The sequence below is a fragment of the Mastigoproctus giganteus genome, chromosome 14 (genome assembly GCF_048544385.1).
Source record: "Mastigoproctus giganteus isolate SK-2022 chromosome 14, ASM4854438v1, whole genome shotgun sequence".
In the NCBI taxonomy this organism is placed as follows: Eukaryota; Metazoa; Arthropoda; class Arachnida; order Uropygi; family Thelyphonidae; genus Mastigoproctus; species Mastigoproctus giganteus.
In genome coordinates, this window is record NC_143588.1 from 77,117,813 (window position 1) to 77,141,945 (window position 24,133).

At 36.5% G+C, this 24,133-nt stretch overlaps 1 protein-coding gene across 1 annotated transcript in view; it reads left to right on the forward strand.

Moving 5' to 3' along the window:
* LOC150075263 (PHD finger protein 14-like) overlaps nucleotides 1-24,133 on the forward strand; it is a 313,155-nt gene that overhangs the window by 219,517 nt on the left and 69,505 nt on the right. The window contains exon 15 of the mRNA XM_090388420.1: nucleotides 23,373-23,467. Within this exon, the coding sequence (XP_090244546.1) occupies nucleotides 23,373-23,467 (95 nt within the window). The remainder of the gene's footprint in view (nucleotides 1-23,372; nucleotides 23,468-24,133) is intronic.

Genomic DNA, 24,133 nt, shown 5'->3' on the forward strand with positions numbered 1-24,133 from the left:
ACTCTTTTAAATCTTCTGATGTCAATGTTGCTCAGATTGTGTCACTGAAATTATTCTTGTAGGAATGAAATCCTTTATTACACACTCCACCTTAAAATCTTTCCTTTATCTAAACCTTGTTTTTCCACTAAATGTGCTAAGGCTGTTTAATATAAAAATGTTGCATAAAGCGATTATTAATCAGTCCAAATTAGATTTTTAACAGGCTAAAAAGTAGAAAAGTTGATATTTGTCCAAATGTGGTCAAGCGTTCTGGAGTCTTGCCTAAGCTATTGGCTGCAACTTTTGCCCATCTCTCCTCTCACCTCTGTTAAAACCTGATGGCTTTATTGTCACCTCAACTAAAGATAAAGCTGACCTGCTAGCATCCTACTTGTGTATTAATGATCTTGGTAAACCACTACCTACCATTCCCAGCACACTCCATTCAATGCTTCTTGTGGCCTTCTGTCAAAAGAATTTTGAACAGCCTTGATGCCAAGAAGGCTCCAGGTCCTGATCGTATTTCTCCACTTGTTCTCAAAACCTGTATCCCTGAACTTACTCCTGTTCTGTGTTATTCCAGTGGTGTTTTCCCTTCTGCTTGGAAATTTTCTCATATCCAACCAGTTCCTAAAATGGGTGATAAATCTCTCCCATCCAATTATCATCCTGTTGACTTTCTAAAGTAATGGCGAAATCCATTAACCGCCAACCACTAAACTATCAGATGAAAGGTTTCTAAACCTTTCATCTGATCAGTGATCACCAGTATGGATTCTGTCTGTGTCAATCCACTGCTGGTATACTGGACAGATTCAGTGGAAAAGTTTGGGGAACTCAGGCAGTTGCTTTTGACATTTCAAAGGCTTTCAATTGCAGTTAGCATAAAGGTCTTCTAAATAAGCTTCCATCTTATGGTTTGGCAATGTTTTTTGTAATTGGATATCCAGTTTTCTCTCTTACTGCTCATTGTGAATGATGGTAAGATGGCTCTTTGTTTTCTAACTTGTTCACTAGTGCTGGTGTTCCCCTAGGTTCATATCTTTCTCCCACTGTTTTCCTCTTGCATATTAATGACCTTCTTCCATTGACTGGAAATCCTATCCATAGTTTTGCTGATGGCAGTACATTAAATTCCACCTTCCACTTTGAAAAACCTTTCCCTTCACAAACAGCTTGTTTATAGACAAGAGTCTTAAATATCCACTACCAATTCCTTAAATGGTGATCTCTAGATAATTCTTGAGTGGGGCAAAGATAACCTAGTTAATTTCAATCCTAACATCCAGTCTTGGGTTGCATCTTGCAAAAAGGATTCTTCTGCTCCTATGCTTGTCTTTGACAACACTCAGGTTTATAGACAAGATCACATATCTCTATTAGGGATTACCCTGACTTCTAATCTCTCTTAAGCACATCACAAATATTGTTTCCTCTGCGTCTAAAAAAACTGGGTTTTCTCTTTTTCTCTTGGCATTACTTCTAAACAGCTACTCACTCTGTGGAAATCTCAAATCCACCCTACCATGGTTCATATGTCTGAGGTGGTGCTCCCATAAATTATGAAAAAGTAAGTTACAAGGGCACCACTCTCTCTCTGGCTTTTAAACTCCATTCAAATGAGGGCAGTTAAGTTAATTAATGACCCATCTCTTACAAAGTCTCTCCACTCTTTGTGTCATAGAATTTCTGTTTCTGCTGAATGCATTTTCTATAGATACTTTCATGGACACAATGCTTCTGAATTTGGAAGAGAGGAAGAATCTGTAATTCCTCCTCTCTTCAAAATCTATAATTCCTCCAAACATGTGCCACAACCAGTCAGTACTGCACTCCCTGGATTCAACACCTACTGAATCCAGGCAGTGCAGTTGCCAGTTAAATCTATCGACTTAGGAATTTTTTGTGTAAGAATTTTAGTGAGTTGGTCCTCACCCAACATTAAGATCAGTGCTGAAAATTGATCTTGAACTGCATTAATGGATTGGTTTTAGCATTAGCATTAGTAGAGGCATTTGATGCAAGAAAGCAAGCTTATGCAGCATCAGCCAAAAATAAAAAAAAAAAAAAAAAATAACCACTTCCACTTCACCCCTCTGTTCGTTCGAAATACCTGTCCAGCTGAGCCTTAAACTTATTTAGGCTATCAACTTCCATGACAAGGGATGGAAGTCTGTTCCACCAAACAACCACCTGCTGGCTAAAGGCAAATTTCCTCACATCAGTCCTACATCTGTCCTTCCTCAATTTGAATTTATGCCCTCTCAGGTGATTATTCTGAGCAAGAGGAAGAATCCCATCAGCATTGAGCATGCTCAAACCATTCAAGGCTTTATACACCTCTATCAGATCATCTCGCCGGTGCCTAGTCTCCAGACACTGTAATTTGCAAAACTTAAGCCTTTCTTTGTAAGAGCACCCCTTTGTTCCATTCACTAATCTTGTTGCCCTTCTCTGTACTCGTTCCAGCATCTCTACATCCTTCTTGAAATGAGGCCTCCAGACCTGTATACAGTACTCTAGGTGTGGTCTGACCATTGCCTTATACAAGGGAATAATCACCTCCTTATCCCTGCTAGAAAAATTCCTATATATCATCGACAATACACCATGAGCTACTCTTACAGCCCGTCTGCACTGCTCAGAAAACTTCATATCTGCCTGCACAACCACCCCCAGGTCCCTTTCATTCTCTACCACTGTCAGTGTAGTACCACAGAGTTGATATGTTGCTCTGGGGTTGCTGTTTCCCATATGTAGTACTTTACATTTGTCAATGTTAAACTTCATTTGCCACCTCTCAGCCCATCTGCTCAACCATTCCAGATCCTGTTGCAGTAGCATAGTGTCAGTAGTGTCCTTGACAACCCTGCCAACCTTCGTATTGTCTGCAAACTTGGACATTAAGCTTGATATACCATCATCAATATCATTTATAAATACAGAAAACAATAATGGACCCAATACTGAACCCTGAGGGACTCCACTAATAACATTAGTCCACAATGAGCAGTTTCCATTGATTACCACTCTCTGTCTTCTCCCCCTCAACCACCCCTTTATCCATAGCAGCAATTTGCCTCCAATGCCACACTGCTCCAATTTGTGCAGCAGTCTTCCATGTGCAACAGTATCAAAAGCCTTTCTAAGATCCAAGTATATAATATCAAAGTTATTCCCTGCATCCAGTTCTTTTGTGACTGCATCATAGTCAGATCTATCAATCTAGGAATTCTTTGTGTAAGAATTTTTGGAAAACTTTTGCTTAGTGAGTTGGTCCTCACCCAACATTAAGATCAATGCTGAAAATTGATCTTGAACTGCATTAATGGATTGGTTTTGTCTTTTAGCAGTCTCAGTTAGCTTTCTCCTCTCACAGTTCCAGTAGAGAAAAAAACCTGAGAACATCCCTCCAAATTCCACCACAGAGACTCTCAAGCCAGGAACATTTAAATCTCTGTTAAAGAATAAATTGAATTGTTAAAATATTAATAAATACAGTTATGTTGATTAACAGTTCTATTTAGTTTAAATTTGGCTTCATCAGTCCACAGAACATGGCCAACAATATCTGGGTTTGTAACACTTGTGGCCAAAAACATTTTGGCAAATTCAAATCTTCTGCCTGGGTCATCCTTATTTAAACTTTGTAGTAAAATGGGGTCGTAGTTGTGGTAGTAGTGGCAAATGATGGCAAATGAAAACAAGCTTATATAGCATCAGCCAAACAAAATAATGTATCAGGCTGAAAACAGACTTCTGCACATCTATCCTGGAACTATTCTTCCTCAACTTAAATTTATGCCCACGTGTGTAATCTCAGCATGAGGAAGAATGCCATTCACATTCAGCTTCCTCAATCTATTCAAGGCCTACCTTAAACACCTCAATCAGATCGCCCCATAGGTGCCTAGTCTCCAGACACTACAGTTTGCAGAACTGAAGCCTTTCTAGGAAAGAGCACCCTTCTGTTCCCTTCACCAATCTGGTTGCCCTTCTCTGCATCCATTCCAGCAGATCTACATCCTTTCTGAAGTGAGGCCTCCAGACCTATATACAATACTCTAGATCCTGCCTAACCATGGTCTTGTACAAAGGGATATTTACCTCCTTATCCCTACTAGATAATAAACCTTGGTTGATAAACTTTGAATTTAAGTTTCTTTATGATTCAATTTAAGCTTGTTTTAGATATTTTAAGTTCCAGACTCCACTTTATTTGAAAGTTTGTTCCAAAAGAAGTCCAAAAAAAAACCTTCAATTTTTTTTTTTTTTTTTTTTTTTTTTTGGACTTCTTTCACAATCCTCTCTTGCAAATTCCAAATTGATAAGATGTCTTTGAGATACCAGGTTTGCAGCTTTTGGTAGATTGTGCACTGTTCCCACTTCATCAAAATTCTTCACAGTTTGCTTTATGGTTTTTATTGCAGATGTTTTATGTTCAGAAACCTCTCAAACTAGCATGCTACTGCTGTAGCATTTTCATGTTTCACATACCAATTAACAATTTCAGTCCTCTCCTTCTTTGTAAAGCCCAATATACTTTTCCTATTTTGATGTAATTTTTGGTGGCACAACAAATGTTTCTAAAAATCAAGTTTAAAATTTCACGAATATCTGCCTGAAGGCAACAGGCACTTCATGTATTTGCAAACACACATAAAAATAAAATGAAAATTATAATTTCATTTCATGTTGTTGGTTTTAAATTTTTTAGACCTTTTCTTTTAGTATGCTTAAGTTACAAAATTTGATCATTTCAGATGTTTTCATTTAGTCAAGTATTTGTCATTTTATCATCTTATCTCTTTTAACCTTTCTCCATACTCATGGGAGATTAATTATCCCAGTGATTTTTAAACATTTCCATTACTAAAACTTCTTTACTGCTGTCTGCTATTCATGGACATATAAAATTTCTGCCAGCAGCATTGAAAAATAGATTTGATGTGACTCTTCCCATAGAACAGATTTGAGCAGGATGACTTCTGTTCAAATTATAAGTATCACCTGTTTGGAACTCTTGTTTTTAATTAATTTCAAACCAAATTCACAACACATAAGAAGACTTGATAGCACCATGATGATGGTATTTTTATTTCAGTCAGACCATCTTAAAATGGGTTGCACAGTTGATCACAATAAAACAGTTGGACAGCCAGGTTCATTAATTTTACTTAGAACTTGTTTTCAGAACAGATATATGTATATCATGTCTGTAAATGCATATATTGTGTAGTGTAATATGCATATTTATGCATGTGTATTGTAAATGCTATTCCCAGTAGTGAAAAAGCTTTCCTGTACTTCCCTACTTTGTATTCTATTCTGGTATTGCCTCAACTAACCTTCTGGAACAATACCGGGTTCATTTAGCAGTAATAAACGCTATTTACTATTTTAGCTCCCCATCCCCATGGCAAAGGGACAAGGTGCTGACATTGGAACAGTGTTTAAAGGAGGAATAATAGCTTGGCTCCATGATGTGTTTTATACTGTTGGCATTAATATATTCTGCTTTTTGCCTTGTATAATTTCACAATAATTTCTTGAAATAAGCAGCAGTGTCATGGAGCATTGTTTAAAATTTTTTAAAAATAACTCTCTATTGCATGATGGATCACATTTTAGAGTGACTGTGGTATTACTAACCAGGGAGGAAAAAATGAAATAGCATTTAATTTTTTTTTTAATCAAAATCGCAAATATGAATAGAATGCTTTATTTAGTTTTAGAATAATTTTTTGGTATGATTAACCAATAGAAGAAAAATTAATAAAATATTCATATAAAGTCCAGCCATGCTATAGGCATTTAAATTTGAGATAAAAGGTCTTCTATGCATAAAGCAGGTTTTAAAAATGTATGTTCCCATTGATATATTTATTTACTTCTGTAGTGCTGTTTGACTTGTTAAGGAAATATAGCTCCTTGGTTTTATTACTTAGTGAAAATATTTTTATAGATTTTGGTGTTGTGGATGTTGTCCCTAATTTATCATTTCAAAAGTTTTCTGTCAGTCAGTGTTAACTAGAACTTTTTTGATTACTTTGACTTCTGGCAGCTAGTTTTGTTTATATATATGGCGAGAAGATTAACTTCAAAATTAACAAAGTTGAATTTAACTGATGTACATTTCTAATTTACATTGCTTTAATACTAGACATTACTTTTTATGTAATGTTATTGAGCATTTGTTGTGATAAAATTTGATAAATCAGGATTGCATATATCTCATTAAAATTTCTTTCATCACAGCCATTTTATTATTAATATTATTATCATTATAAAAACTTTTTTCCTTTATTTGATTTTTTTTAAAAAAAATTATTATTATTTACCCTTAGCATTAGTAGAGGCATATGATGCAAGAAAGCAAGCTTATATAACTTCAGCCAAAAAAAAAAAAAAAAAAAAACACCCTTCCCATTTCACCCATCCATTCACTCCAAGACTTTGTCTAGTTCGTTGAAATTTATTTAAGCTATCAATCCTGTGACAGATGAAAGTTTGTTCCAGCAAGCGACTACCCACTAGCTAAAGGCAAATTTTTTCCAAACATCAAACTGTCTTTCCTCAATTTGAATTCATGCCCCCTCAGGTTTATAATCTGAGCAAGAAGAAGAATCCCATCCGAACTGAGCTTGCTCAAAGCATTCAAGACCTTACACACCTCAATCAGATCACCTCACAGGTGCCTAGTCTCCAGACGCTGCAATTTCCAGAATTTAAACCTTTCTTTGTAAGAAGACCCCTTTGTTCCCCTGACCAATCTTGTTGCCCTTCTCTGTACTCATTCCAACAGCTCTACATCCTTCTTAAAATGAGGCCTCCAGACCTGTATACAGTACCCAAGGTGTGGCCTGACTATTGCCTTATACAAAGGAACAATCACCTCCTTTTCTCTACTAGCAAAATTCCTGTATATCATTGACAAGACCCCATGACCTGCTCTGGCAGTTGTCTTTTGTTTGTTTGTTATTTGGAGTATTAGCAACTAAGGCCATATTGCTGCGGGATATGCGATGGTCATTCCCTAACCTTTCCGCATCTTCCGTATTTGGTGGTGACGGGCTCGAACTCCGGTCTAATCAAGAAGCGTGTGCTACGCACTGCTGCTCCTTCCCACCTGGCTACGGAGGCGCTGGCAGTTGTCTGCACTGCTCAGAAAACTTCATATCTGACTGCACAATTACCCCCAGGTCCTTTTCATTCTCTACTACCCTGAGTGTAGTGCCACACATTTGGTATGTTTCTCTGGGATTACTGCTATCCATAGCAGTGCTTTACATTTGTCAATGTTCAACTTCAGTTGCTACTTCTCAGCCCATCTTCCCAACTTTTCTAGATCAGGTTGCAGTTGCAGTAGCATACTGTCATGCACCCTGGCAACCTTTATATCATCTGCAAACTTGGACATTAAGCCTGATATACCTTCATCTCATAATCTGTCTTCGCTGATAAATACACAAAACAACAATGGGCCCAACACCGAACCCTGGGGGACTCAACTAATAACATTCACGAAGAGCAGTGTCCGTTGATTACCAGTCTCTGTCTTTTCCCATGAAACCATCCCTTTATTCATAGCAGCAACTTGTCCTTAATTCCACACTGTTCTGATTTTTACTGCAGTCTTTTATGTGCAACAGTATCAAAAGTTCTCCTGAAATCCAAGTATGTGATATCAAAAAAAAAAAAAAAATTTTTTTTTGTATTCAGTTCCTTTTTGACCACATAATAGTATCCAATGAAATTAGTTGGTCAGACCAGACTTCCCTTTAACAAACCTATGTCATATCTGAAGTATTACTGCAATCTTGTCTAGATGATCCTGCAATGCTTCTTTAACCGATGACTCCATTATTTTCCCAGGAACAGAAGTTAAACTAACAGCATGTCACCATTTTATCCCTCTTTGAATTGGGAACATCTGCCCATCTCCTGTCTGTGGGGACCTCCCCTGGGTCCAAGAATGATCTCATAAATATGGCTAAGGCTTTGCTTACTTCCCTTGCTACATCCTTTAATATAACTGGAGAAATCCCCTCATGTATCTTTCTTAAGCTTAACTTCAACAATTTCTCCTCCACTTTGCTCTCGGTTATTACAAAGTCGTTTAGCTCCCTGTTAGAGTTTAATAAGCTTGTACCTCTCCGTAGCCGAGTGGTCAGGAGTGCAGTAGCACGCGCTCTTTGAGTAGACCGGGGTTCAAGCCCCTGACTGCTGAATACGGTCGATCTGCCAACCCACAATGGACCAGCGTGGCAGATTATGGTCCATTTTCCTCAGCATGAATTGTTGAGGAGGCTTCCATCCTGCAGTGGGTTGATAATGGCTGCACTTTTTTTTTTTTTTTTTTTTTAAGCTTGTATCCTCCACTTCCTTACAGAATTACTAATGTGTGAATTTAGATGCAAAATTCAGTTTATCCGCTATCTGAGCACAATTATCATCAACAGTTGAACCATAGATATCAAGTGGACCAACCTGATTCATCACCTTCCTTCTAGAATTTATATAAGTAAAGAAGTTTTTGCTGTTTTTCTGTGCCAAAGATTTCTCATAATCTGTCTTCGCTTACCTAACCTTCTTTATGACTTGATTACAGTCTAGTTTATATCTATCATAGGCTTCTGTGTCACCTGGTAATTTATATGCATGCCATGCATTTTTATTCTCTGCCACAAGTCTCATTAGTTCATCTGACATCCATTTAGGCCTAAAACTTGAACAGTATTTCTTAGTTGCCTTGAAAAGCCTAGTAGCTTCCAAGATTAATTCCTTGAATGCTTCCCGTTTAGAATTTTCTCTTAGTAACATCATCAGTTGGTTCCAATGTATAGAATTTAAAAACTGTCTAAGATCACTTTAGTCACTTTTAAAAAAGCAAAATTATTATTATTATTGGTATTAATCTTAAATGGCACCATTGTTGTTGATTACTCTTCTAATTGTAAAAGAATACACAGAAAAATGCATGTTCATAAGTATAAAAAAGATAGCAATTGTTCTTGGTATCTATATTCAATTTGGTACTTAGGAATGTTGATGTACTAAAATTTACTTTTAAATGCGTGTTTATAACCATATTTCCAACTATGTAATCAACTATAAACTGCATCATACTACCTTACTTTTTTAAGTTTTTGTCATCCTCAAGTTATTTTCTAAGGAATCTATTTGTTTACTCTTAGAAGCAGTTGTTCTAATTGCAAGTGAAATGAGAGAGCAAAGAATTAATTTTATACTCTCTTCTTTGTTCAACTTCAACATGATGTGAATAAATAAAACAGACACCTTTAAATTACAGTAGTATTGTTAAATTCCTCATAATTAAAAAAAAAATGAACATATTAAAATATGTGTAAGGGAAATGGAAAAAGTAATGGCATCACAGCAATTTTTGTCTCTCCCATTCAGGTTTTTGCATCACAGTATATCAAGAAAGTAAACCAAACTGCTACCATTCATCTGTATGCTGTTAACATTGCTTGAGTGTTTAGAATGATAAATCCAGATTTGTTGATTTCATTATTGCTCCAGGAGATTGTGTGTTACATTTAGAAATAAATATATTGCTTGCCAATTTGATGAAGTTTGTCATAATTGAATATTATAATCCAAGAAAGCTAAACAATCTCCTTTCTTATATACTACAGTATGTTTAATAAATAAAAACTTGAAAAACAACTTATTTTTGAAAATCCTTATTGCATGGAAAAATAAAAATTGCTATCTTAAATTTAAAAATATAAATAAAAAATAATAATAATAGTAGTAAGGCGCATTTAGGGCTAGAGCCTCAAGCTGCGAACAAATTTAGACTATGTATATAAAGTGCTTAGCATCATAATACACAGCCATTTCTGAATAAACAGAAAATTTTTAAGGTGGCATCGTTTTAGGTTATATCTCATATTGTGAATGCCTTCACAACGAGTTGCCATGATATTGCACTACTTCGAATAAGTAACGCTTCACCTAAGGAGAAGACTAGTGTTACTTATTCTCAGATAGGTACCACCACCCAGACAGCACTGTTTCAGGGCTATTTGGCCCTTCGTCAGTGAGTGGGTAGGTACCCAAGTGATGCAATGATGGCAAAAACAGTTATGAAGTATAACTCCACAATATGAGAGATGCCTGATGGTGTATGATGTATTTAGACTAAGGCGCATTTAGGGCTAGAGCCTCAAGCTGCGAACAAATTTAGACTATGTATATAAAGTGCTTAGCATCATAATACACAGCCATTTCTGAATAAACAGAAAATTTTTAAGGTGGCATCGTTTTAGGTTATATCTCATATTGTGAATGCCTTCACAACGAGTTGCCATGATATTGCACTACTTCGAATAAGTAACGCTTCACCTAAGGAGAAGACTAGTGTTACTTATTCTCAGATAGGTACCACCACCCAGACAGCACTGTTTCAGGGCTATTTGGCCCTTCGTCAGTGAGTGGGTAGGTACCCAAGTGATGCAATGATGGCAAAAACAGTTATGAAGTATAACTCCACAATATGAGAGATGCCTGATGGTGTATGATGTATTTAGACTAAGGCGCATTTAGGGCTAGAGCCTCAAGCTGCGAACAAATTTAGACTATGTATATAAAGTGCTTAGCATCATAATACACAGCCATTTCTGAATAAACAGAAAATTTTTAAGGTGGCATCGTTTTAGGTTATATCTCATATTGTGAATGCCTTCACAACGAGTTGCCATGATATTGCACTACTTCGAATAAGTAACGCTTCACCTAAGGAGAAGACTAGTGTTACTTATTCTCAGATAGGTACCACCACCCAGACAGCACTGTTTCAGGGCTATTTGGCCCTTCGTCAGTGAGTGGGTAGGTACCCAAGTGATGCAATGATGGCAAAAACAGTTATGAAGTATAACTCCACAATATGAGAGATGCCTGATGGTGTATGATGTATTTAGACTAAGGCGCATTTAGGGCTAGAGCCTCAAGCTGCGAACAAATTTAGACTATGTATATAAAGTGCTTAGCATCATAATACACAGCCATTTCTGAATAAACAGAAAATTTTTAAGGTGGCATCGTTTTAGGTTATATCTCATATTGTGAATGCCTTCACAACGAGTTGCCATGATACATAACGATGCCACCTTAAAAATTTTCTGTTTATTCAGAAATGGCTGTGTATTATGATGCTAAGCACTTTATATACATAGTCTAAATTTGTTCGCAGCTTGAGGCTCTAGCCCTAAATGCGCCTTAGTCTAAATACATCATACACCATCAGGCATCTCTCATATTGTGGAGTTATACTTCATAACTGTTTTTGCCATCATTGCATCACTTGGGTACCTACCCACTCACTGACGAAGGGCCAAATAGCCCTGAAACAGTGCTGTCTGGGTGGTGGTACCTATCTGAGAATAAGTAACACTAGTCTTCTCCTTAGGTGAAGCGTTACTTATTCGAAGTAGTGCAATATCATGGCAACTCGTTGTGAAGGCATTCACAATATGAGATATAACCTAAAACGATGCCACCTTAAAAATTTTCTGTTTATTCAGAAATGGCTGTGTATTATGATGCTAAGCACTTTATATACATAGTCTAATAATAATAGTAATACAGAAAACTGTAAAATCTGGCACGTTTAAAATTTTTTTTATCATTTTACAAAGTTGAAATATTAACAAAGCAATCCACCACTCAAAAGAACAACTGCATTTGTCTTTAAAATCAGTGCTATAAAAAGTGACATTTTTCCCTTTTAATGCTGTGTAGTGCTTGTTTGAGCTAGTGATCAGTTTGAAATCACTTCAGAGTAGCAGAAAATGAGGAGAGTGAGGAAAAGTGCAGAGTGGGTACAGCTTGAAATTTTATATCTTTTATTAAATTAAATCTATGGTACCTTTCCCGTTAATAGTGGCATAATAAAATGCATAAACAAATAATATTAGTAGTGGCAAATGATGTAAGAAAGCAAGCTTATAAAGCATCAGCCAAAAAAAAAAAAATTCAACATTGCCTGTCCATCCTCATTAATAGTTTGTGTAGGTCTTTCTTGAATTTATTCTAACTACCCCCTTCGACAACAACAGAAGATTTGAATTAATTCTCCCTCATGTATGTAGTCTAAGCAAAGAATACCATCAGCACCGAGCTTGCTCAATCTATTAAGAGCCTTAAACACCTCAATCAGATCACTTTGCAGGTGCCTGGTCTTCAGATGTTGCAGTTTGAACTGAAGCTTTACTTGGTAGTACTACCCTTTTGGTACCCTCACCGATCTTGTTGCCCTTCTCTACACCCATTCACAGATCTACATGCTTCCTAAAATGAGGCCTTCAAACCTATATGTAATATTCAAGATGTTGACTTAACCATTTCCCTCTACAATGGGATAATTGCCTCCTTATACCTGCTAGCAATGTTCTGTATATCATTGAAAAAACCTCATAAGCTGCCCTGGCGGCATATCTGTAATTCTCAGAGAGCTTCATATCTGACTGGACAGTTTTCCCAAAGTCTTTTTCATTTTCTGCTACCCTGGGTGTAGTTGTTGTTGGTTTTTTTTTTTTTTTTTTTTTTCTAGGAGCATTAGCAGCTAAGGCCATATTACTCCAGGGATATGCAGTTGTCATTCCCTGACCTTTCGGCATCCTCTGTATTTGGTGGTCATGGGCTCGAACCCCGGTCTAATCAAGAAGTGTGTGCTACGCACTGCTGCTCCTGCCTACCTGGCTACGGGGGGCGCCCTGAATGTAGTACCACACAGTTCGTATGTTAATTTGGGATTACTGCTACCCATATGTGATACCTTGCATTTGTTGCTGTTAAAATGCCATTTCTTTGCCCATCTGCCTAATTTTTCTAGATGTTGTGCAGTGGCTTACCTTGATTATAGTCATTAACCACCCTTCCTACCTTTGTATCATCTTAGACTTAGACATTAAGTCTGATATACTCTGATCATTACCATTAATAAATATAGAAAATGACAATTGTGCCCAGCACTTGAATCCTGGAGACTCCATTAATAACATTAGTCCAAGACTGTGAGCAGTGTCCATTAATAAACAAGCTTGTCTTCTCTTACTCAACCATCCCTTTATCCAGAATAGTAACTTGCCCTTAATGCAGCACTGCCTCAATTGGTACAGTAGTCTTTTATGTGCAACATTATGAAAGGTTTTCCTGAAATCTACATATTATATCAAAGTTATTTTTTGCATCTGGTTCCTTTGTTACTGCATCATAGTATTCAATAAGACTGATCAGACATGATTGGCCCTCAAAAAATCCATGCATTGATTGCAGTATAACTGCATTCCTACAGAAGTAATGCAGTAGATGGTCCTGCATTACTTCTTTAATCATGACTCAATTATTTACTCTTGAACAGAAGTTAATCTATTCATTCATACAGGTGTAATCTATATATATATAAAATGCTTAGGTATACTGCCCAAATTTTCCAACTGCTAATTGTTGCCAGCACCCATTCACGCAGTTAACCTCGCATGACCACCATGCCAGGCATTCTTTATTAATTTTTGTACTAACATTTTTCCACCCACTGCTAATTGTTGCCAGCACTCATTCACACGGTTCACCTAGCATTACCACATACCAGGCATTCTTTATTAATTTTTATACTAACGTTTTTCGACTGAAGAAAGGCAACCTGTGTCTGAAAGCTATTGATGTGTGTTTATTTTATCTATCTTCAATTTTAATAAACCATTCTAAGTTTTAAGAAGTGTAAAAATAGCTGAACAGTGTGTAAGAACTTTGAGAAAATGTAGTAGAAATGCTAATGAAACATTAGAAGAGAGATCTAATAGACTAAGAGACCGAAACGAGACTACAACTACAAAGACGGACAGAAAACATTGAAGAAAGAGAAACAAGATTGTAATTGAGAAGATGGACAAAACGCTGCAGGACTAATGAAATAGAAGTACCAGACGTGAATAATCAACAAGCTGTAATTAATGTGGAAGAGCATGACATAGTAAATGTGTGTTACAACTGTGAGTATTGCAATGCAAGATATTGGGGACATGAGTTAAACACATTGCATAAATACACTAAATGCTGTCATGATGGAAAGGTTTCACTTGACCCACTGTCTGAGACACCTACTCTATTACGAGAACTGCTTACAGGGGATACACACAAAGCAAATAACTACAGAGAACATATACAAGAGTACAACTCAGCAATGGCGTTTGCATCAATGGGCGCAGAGAATAAATCACTGCCTGGAAAAGGTCCATACTGTTTTAGAATACACGACCAGATTTACCATTTGGTCGCACCGCTATATCTAAACAAAGCAAATAAACCAGGATATTGACTGCTTTATATTTTTGATTCTGCTGAAGCAATAACAAAATGGCTTGAAAAACAATCATACCAAGGGTGTATGAACAAAGTAATGCAACAATTGGACGAGATGCTGCGACATGTTAACCCATTTGCTGAGTCATATAAACAAATGCATCAAATAACCCAGGCCAAGTCAACAATGAACATGTGCATGGCATTTATAGAAGGCCCGGACTAAGAAGAAGAGGGACAATATAATGCACCAACGTCCAAAACGGAGGTTGCTGCAATATTTGTTGGAGAAGACTGAGAACCACCTGCAAATAGGGACATATACATATATCCCACAGGTGACTGTTATAGAATTATATCACCGCTAATCAAGAATGATGAAGAATTAAGGATCTATATTAAACTATTTATGCCATAATCAGAAAGATGGTGATGTTATGCCAGGCACAACTAGTTATTCATATTACCATTTAACCCCTTTGTCAATTAAGAATACATTCACACATCTCCAGTCCATAGGCACCTCCTCTGAATCCAAAGATGCTTTCATAAAAAATTGTAAACTTATGTAAACTCTAGAAGGAAGAGGATGAATCAGATTGATCCACTTGATATCAATGATTCGACTGTTGATAATCCTGCTCAGGCAGCTGACAAACTGAATGAGTATTTTGCATCTGCATTCACACATGAGGAATTCTGTAGGGAAGTGGAGGCCAAAATCTTATCAAACTCTAACATGGAGCTAATAATTTTGTAATAGCTGAGAGAAAAGTGGAGGAGAAATTGTTGAAGTTAAACATAAGAAAGGCACCTGAGGTGAATGGGATCTATCCAGTTATGAGGCAGCCAAGGAAGTAAGCAAACCCTTAGCCATAATTATGAGAGCATTCTTGGATTTAGGGGGAGGTACACACAGATTTGAGATGTGCAAATGTTCCCCAATTTACAAAGAGGATCAAAGGGCGACACGATTAATTACAGAACTGTTAATTTAATTTCTGTTCAGGGGAAAACAATGGAGTCACTGGTTAAAGAAGCATTGCAGGATCATCTAGACAAGACCGGTTATAATTCAGACAGAGCATGGGTTTTTAAGGGGAAGTCTTGTCTGACCAATCTGATTGGATTCTATGATGTGGTCACAAAGGAACTGGATGCAAAAAAAGAATATATATGTAGATTTCAGGAGAGCTTTTGATACTGTTGCACATGGAAGACTACTGTACAGATTGGAACAGTATGGCATTAAGGGCAAGTTGCTGCTATGGATAAAGGGTTGGTTGAGTGGGAGAAGACAGACATTGATAATCAATAGACATTTTAGGAAGAATGTAGAGCTGCTAGAATGAGTACAGAGAAGGGCACCAAGACTTGTGAGGGGAACAAAGATTTATTCTTACCAAGAAAGGCTTAAGTTTTGCAAATTGCAGTGTCTGGAGACTAGGCACATGCAAGGCAATCTAACAGGCGTATAAGGCCTTGAATGGTTTGAGCAAGCTCAGTGTTAATGAGATTCTTTCTCTTGCCCAGATTACAAATCTAAGGGATATGAATTCAAATTGAGGAAAGACATTTGTATAATAGGTGTGTGGAAATTTGCCTATAGCCAGCAGGTGGTTATTTGCTGGAACAAACTTCCATCTGTCATTGTGGAAGTTGATAGCTTATATAAATTCAAGGAAGAACTGGGCAAGCTTTTGGAGTGAATGGATGAGTGAAATAGAAATTTTTTATTTATTATTTATTTTATTATTATTTCCTTTTTGGCTGATGCTGTATGACCTAGCTTGCTTTCTTGCATCATGTGCTATTACTAATGCTAATGCTAATTATGGCTAAGGCTTTGCTTATTTGCCTCCTCCTCCTGTAATAATATTATTATTATTATTAGCAGCCATATGGTGCAAGGAAGCCTGAGGCTTATGCTGCACCAGCCAAAAAAAAATTCCCGAGTTACCCTGAGAGAGAGAGTCAGAAGTATAAGGGAATCACCAAGAAAGAAATGATGATATTTAGCTCAGGACACTGGGTATGCCAAGCCCATACTCACCAGATGTGAGTCCCTGGGGTTATAATTGGATAGATCTCATCCACCCCGGGTTCCTTCCTTATGGCCTTCTTTCTACTGGTAACATAAGTAAAGAAGTCTTTGCATTCATTTTCAGAGACTTCTCTTAATCTGCATTTGCTTGCCTAACCCTCTTTGTGACTTGATTTCATACTAGTTTATATCTACCATAGGCTTCTGTATCACCTATTAATTTATATGTATTCTATACATTTTTCTTCTTTGCCAGAGGCCTCATTAGTTGGTATGAAAGCTTAATAGCTTCTACAGTTTCTTCCCTGAATGCTTTCAATTGGTTCATAGAATAGTTGCATAGAATTTAAAAACTCTCTGAGAACACTGTAGTCACCTTTACAAGAGCAAAATCCCTCCCCTTTACCTTTGACAGTAGTTATATCTTTAAATAGATTTGATGCACTGTGATCATGGCCACTTAGTAGTTCTTTTATCTGGAGATTCGTAATGCATAACAGGTTACCTGATAATCAGATCACGAGTAATGTTTTCTCTTGTTGTCTCTCTGATATGCTGATGCATAAAACTTTCATCCAACAAATCCAGAAAAGTCTTGCTGCTGTGTGAGTAACCAACCCACATGTTCTTGTCAATATCTAGAAAGTTGAAATCTCCCATTATAAGACATTCTGATTTACTTCCCCTCTATGTTTGTCTGTACAGTTTATTGTATTCATCACAGTCATTAGGCCTATGAATTTAATTGGCCTATAACACACTCCTACTCTCATTTTTTTTCCCCAGTGCTTACGTCACACCAAAGTGACAACATTGCACTGGCCAATCTCATTAGCCAATCTCGGGTGAGGGAGTAAGATCCCCCCACCGTGAATTATTCATCTCTTTCAACCCATTAGCATGTGTTCGCAGAACAGTTTGTAGTTATTCACTTGTACCCACATGAATTATTCAGCTCTTTCAGCCCATGAGCATGTGTTCACAGAACAGTTTGTATTTATTCACTTTGTACAGACAAAATGAACAGGTTGCAAAATTGTTCACTTTCTATTAACACAGTACACTGATGCAATGTAGCCTAAGTTGCTAATACACTGTAAAACCAATAACTATTAGGTTAGTAACAGTGCCACTGTAATATAAAAAGAATTTTGATGATTTTTTTTTAATACAACAGAAGTCCATATATTGTATTAAAATTTATATGTATAACAAAAATTTGAGGAAATGTGATCTGTCAAATTAATTAAGAGGTGTCTTCTCACAGTGTGGAAGCAGTAGCCAATTCAGTAGATTAAAAGACTACAGCATCAACACATATATCACAGAATATAATGAATTTGGTATTCTGTGAAGCACTGCAGTTGATTTGAATTGTTTGTTGAAGCATGTATGGACATGGAAATCTGTCAGTACTCACAGTTGTCATTTAGATCTTAAAGGCCACATGGTTGTAACAGTTTTTCTACATCAGTAAAAGGTTACATTGTAGTGTAGCTTTACTGCAAAATTCATTGTTGCCTTTTACAAGATAAAGCTAGCATGTCAGTGTGCACAGTAATATTGAAATATTACTCATGCACTTTTAAAAAATCTGTTATCTCGAGTCTTTGAGAGCACATTGCAGTGCATAAAACTGCATTCATGTAGGGTGGAGCACCACCTCAATTGGTAGGCCTGGTTCAAATGGTAGGCCTGGTATTTGAGGTTCAAATTTGAAAGGAATGCCTTTTCAGGCATAATCCGTTGCACCAGCCCTTTCAGATTAATCTCTTAATGATCTTTGAGAGTACATAAAATCCAGAGTGTATGGGTATTGCTTTACGGTAATTATGGAATTAAAGAATTCAGTAATTCATTAGTATTGTTAATCTTGCTTGAGATCCTTAAAGATGTCTGTATGACACATTATATCACCGTCCTAAACTGAACTAGTGGGTAGATCAGAGAAACAGAAGTCTTTTTTTTTATTTGAACACAAATTTGTTTTATGGCCTATCAGCATCTATCTAGTGGTGAAAACCATAGGTGTAAATAGTGTGTAGAATTACACAATAACAAAGCTCTCATTAAAAACTTTCAAGTATTGTTACCTTTTTTATATAATAACAAAGGCCACTACAATTTTTAGTTAGCTTTTTACCTACGACATACAAGATTTGTTATATTTTTATTTCAGTTTATTTTTAGCTCACAGAAAACGTAAAGCATCACTGTGCTAGACTATCATAGACAACACAGTAGTTTTTGATCATGGTGGTCTTTTGAAAATGTTTCTTTGGAGGAGCGGTTAACATTGATAAATTCTACAGTATCACCTGTTTGGAACATTCTTTCTTTTTTAAACAGAAACTCATTTGATAATTCCTCTATTCCTGAAATCACCATGTTGTAACTAACTGATAGATCTTTAATTTTTAAACCCTTAAATGTTGGAAAATATTATAACTATACATACATATATACAATGTACACAGCATGGAAGTTTGTTGGTAGTTACATTTGGAGATCCAAATTGACAGTTGTCACATTTACTAAACAAATTAAAATATAATCAGTTTTTTTTTTTTTAATGAAAACCCCAAACACGAGAGTATTAGAACCCATAATACTTAGTACCATGCATGGGCTGAAGGTTCAGAAGATGAAAGAAGATATTTGTTGCCATTCGGCTTGAACTTCAGTAGATTGTAATTTTCAGGAAATACGTAATGAAGGAAGGTTGTTCCAGAAAACGGAAGTTGAATGAATAAATGAGGATGAAGAAAAGTTGGTTCTGTGAGTTTGAAGTTAGACAGTAAAAGGATGTTGACTGGTTGCAAAAAAAAGTGTTCGGACAGCTTTGGAAGAGAGAGTGGCAATTATAGTAGCAAATTCAGAAGAATAGTACCTATGAAAGTATCTATAGAAAAGGAATGCAGCAGAAACAATACATCTATGAGGCAGCGAGTGGAGAGACTCAGTTAGAGAGGAGTCATTAATTAATCTAATTGCCTTCTTTTGAATGGAATCGAGAAGTCAGAGAGAGGTTTTGGGGGCACCGCCCCACATGTGGGAACAATATTCCATTGTAGGGTGGATTTATGATTTGTATAGAGTGAACAACTGTTTGGAACAAAAGTAATGCCAAGAGCGAAAGAGAAAACCCAGTTTTTTAGATGCAGAGGAAGCAGTATTTGTAATGTGCATGTGCTAAGAGAGAGAGATTAGAAGTCAGGGTAATCCCCAAAAGAGATATATGATCTTGCTTAGAAATCAGATTGTCATCGAAGATAAGTATAGGAACAGAAGAATCCTTTTTGCGAGATATAAGACAGGACTGAGGTTTAGGATTGAAATCAGCTAAGTTATCTTTGCCCCACTGGAGAATTACTTGGAGATCAGCATTAAAGGAATTATTAGTCAATATTCAATAAGTTGAATCAGTTTGTGCAAGGCAGAGTTTCTCAAACTGGAAGATAGAATGCAATGTGCTATCAACAGCAAAATTATGGATAGGTTTTACTGTCAATGGAAGAAGGTCATTAATATACAAGAGAAAAAGAGTGGGAGAAACAACTGAACCTTGGGGAATTTAGAACACAGGGAGCCATCTTCCATCACCCACAGTGAGCAGTCATAGAGAAAACTGAATACCCAATTACAAAAAACAGTTGGCAGGCCATAAGATAGTGGGTCATTTAGATCTTTATACCAAACACAATCAAAAGCCTTTGAAATGTCAAGCACAACTGCTTGAGTTTCACCAAACTTTTCCATTGAATTTTTCCATAGATGGGCAACATGAGCCAGAATATCACAAGTGGATCGACACTGGCGGAATCCATACTGACGAGCCTTGATCAGATAGAAAGTTTCTAGATAGTTTAAGAATTCACAGTTTATTGATTTCTCCATTACTTTAGAAAGAATAGGAGTAAGCACAATGGGATGATAATTGGATGGGAGAGATTTGTAACTCTTTTTGGTAACTGACTGGATATAAGCAAATTTAAGTAGAAAGAAAAACACCTTTGGAATAAGAAAATGAAAAAAGTGACACAGAACAGGAGTAAGTTAAGGAGCACAGATTTTAAGAACTAGTGGAGAAATGCCATCAGGTCCTGGAGCCAGGTGCATTCCTACGGTTGTTGTTGTTATTTGGTTTTTAGGAGCATTAGCAATTAAGGCCATATTGCTCCGGGGATATGCGGTGGTCATTCCCTGACCTTTCCACATCCTCCGTATTTGGTGGTCATGGGCTCGAACCCTGGTCTAATCAAGAAATGTGTGCTATGCACTGCTACTCCTGCCCACCTGGCTACTGAGGTGCCGTTCCTACTATATGTGGTGCCCGGGTGGCATTCGCATTTTGGTGCCCTCCCTTTAAAATTTTCTTCATACGTAAATATGTAAATTTCAGGTTTTCAGGCGCCCCTTGAACGTTGTCACCTGGGTGCAGTGCACCCCTTGCCCCCTGGGAATGGTCTGCCCCTGTCTGGAGCCTTCTTACCATCAAGATTGATCAAACCCTTCTGACATTCTTCTGACAGAAGGCCACAAGAGGCATTGAATGGAGTGTGCTTAGAATGGTGGTTTACCAAGATCATCAATATACAAGTCGGAAGAAAAATAGAGTGCTAGCAGGTCAGCTTTATCTCTGCTTGAAGTGGCAATAGAACCATCTGGTTTTACCAGAGGTGGGAACAGAGATGGGCAAAAGTTGCTGCCGATAGCTTTGGCAAAAGACCAGAATGCTCAGCTACCATTTGGAAAAGAAGCAAATTGTCTACTCTTAGCCTGTTTGAAATCTAGTTTGGACTGATTAATATCTGCTTTATAATTGTTGCGAGCTGTGGTGTAGGCTGAAAATGAACCTGGAGAGTTGAAAACAAGTCAATTACGATATGCAACTTTCTTCTCTTGATTAGCCTTAGCACATTTATCGGTAAACCATGGTTCAGATAAAGGACGAGATTTTAAGGTGGAGTCCGGAATAAAGGATTCCATCCCTTCGAGAATAATTTCAATGACACAATCTGAGCAAATGGTGACATCACAAGATTTGACAGTAGTCCGGTGAAGGAAAAGAAGAAAGAAGAAAAATCTTGCAGTTATCCCATTTAGCATTCTTGTCGTGTCAAACAACACGAGATTGAGAATGCGCAAGAGAGAAAGGCTCCATTGGAGAAGAGATGATCACCAAGTTGTGATCTGAGGTGCCTAGAGGACCGCTTACCTCGACCGTGTACTTAGAAGGGTTGTTTGTGAGAAAAAGATCAAGTGTGTTGGCTGTATGGTTAGGATTTCTGGTATTCTGGTAGGTAAATGAACAATCTGTGTGGGGTCATTAGTAATTGCAAAAGCCTCAGCATCTTGACCAGCAGAGTCTGTGTGGCTAGAAAACAGAAGCCAGCTGGAGTTAAAATCACCAAGGAAAATTACCTCACTGTTAGGAAAGTTGGACTGGAGAAAGTCAAGTTTCAAAGAGTTGCAAGTGATTAGTGAAGTTGGGAGAATGATAGAGGCAACAGATGAAATTGACAGAATGTGGTAGAGAGATTTTAGATTAACACTTACACAATGTTCAAAAATACTATCGAAAAATTCCATCCTCTAAATTAAAATTAAATCATTGCAAATTCATGGAGAAATATGTCTGCCACAGTTAACAATCCAGTATTCTGTCAGTTATATGTACCATGCAGCATATTGGCTCTGCATAATGTTCTGACCAATAAAATTGTAATCAGTCTTAAAATTATATCCCAAGTACAAAACAGTCATTGAAAAATATTCTTTTGTCACGAATTTGTGATTCTTTTATGTACAAATTCCTGTGAATTTTTACTACCTTACTAGCTGAACCTGACATATTTATGTTGATTTTAAGAAAGATATATTTCAGGTTCTTAAATATTGTGTTTAAGATGTAAATGAAAAACCTGTTTTGGCATTACTATCTGTAATATATGACATTTTAAATTAGTAGCATTAGTTTCCAATCATATTATAATTTTTAAACTACCCTTAAGATCTTTTAGACAGTCATATAGTTCTAATTAATTTAGAACAAAAATCAGTGATGATAAGATAATGAAATTAATAATAACCAAAGTTAGTTCAAATTTTAACAAGAAAAGAGAGCGAATAATAATAAAAATAATTCTGCTCATGGATAGTTCTGGGGAGCATATTTCTCAAATTAATTACAGAATGCAAAGACAGAGCTGGGACCCTCAAATACTTGCAATTTCATTTATTTGTTTGCGATAGATTTATTGTAAGAGAAGAGAACAGTTGGGCATCTCTGCCCTTTCATCGGGCTACATGACGTCTGGAACATGTTGATGGCAAAGGCTTGGTGAATGTTTACAACAAATGTTTTAGCTGTTTAAATTGACATTTCAACTGAGTGATTTGAATGAAAGAATGGGGAACACACACAAGTATAGTAAATTATGCACTGTCATTTATGCAACAGGTATATTGATAAAATGTTGAAAGTATCCACAAAAAATGGATGATTCAAGTTTTTTGTGTTCACTTAGAAACAAGAAAGCTATAAGCATTTTATATATAAATTTATTACCTCACATGTAATTATTACAATTAATTGAAAATATCTTGTACTTGCAGTGCTTCTAAAGCATATCATTACAGGAATAGCAGGCATGTGTTGAAATGCATGTTGATTCATTGCTTATTTGTGTGTTCAAATCAACTTGTGCACTGTGCTACAACACCTGCATGCTGATCTTTGTGTTTTGTGTATTTTTCTTTCCTAAAAGCCCAATTTATATGCTTATAATTGACTTAAATTTAATAAAATTGTCTAGTTGATACACTCAAAAAAATATACAAGCTGAAATTGCCAGTTTGAAGAGAAAACTTAATAGTACCTTAACTTGGAGAGAAGTGGGGAAACTATTGTAAAATGAAATTGGAATAATTATTTATAAGGCTGCTACACAGTTACTACACACAGTTATGATATTGTATTTTATGATTTTAATGTGTAATTTATTTTTTGCAGTGCCTACTCAGAAGATGCCACGCTTATTAACAACAAGCCCTTCTGCTTGCAAAAAACTTCTCAGAAAAGCTGAACTATTAGGCATTAGTCCACAGGTAAGGCAAATTTGGAACATTTGCTGGTTGCATTAGACCAACTAGCAAACATATAACTTGTTTTAATTAAGTACATTCTTAGTCATTCTTAGTTATTTTTTTGGTTTGTATTTACATTCTTTTATCAGTCAATTGTCTTTTTTTTTTTTTTTTAATTAATTTTGTTTATCATATTTTCTTGAATGTCCACACCTTTGAATAAGGTACATACTCCATTTTTTAAGACATGAAAAAGAGGAAAAAACTTGTGAATTTATTTTTTACCAGATAGAATGATTTCAGTTTTTCACTGAAAAGAATTCAAGTAAATGTAATTAAAGTAAAACTCAGAATCTTGAGCTTGCAACAAAGTGGGCTAGGTAATTGTTGTTATGGGTTTAGGTAAGATGACAATTGAGTATGCCCCAATACCCACTGCGTTTCATTTCCACTGAACGTAAACTTCTGTTTTATCCATGTTATCTCTCCAGTTCCGAAAAATTAAATTTTTTACCATCTTGAAACTAGCTGCCATATATTATCTTATTTGGAGTAGTTTAGATTCACTTCCTGCTGCAGACTGGAGGAATTCTTTAAGGTATCTGAATTGACGCTGGGTACGAGGTTATTATTGTGTTGGCCAAGATTTTTGCAGCTCCAGCGAACACTAAGTTTTTATATATATTT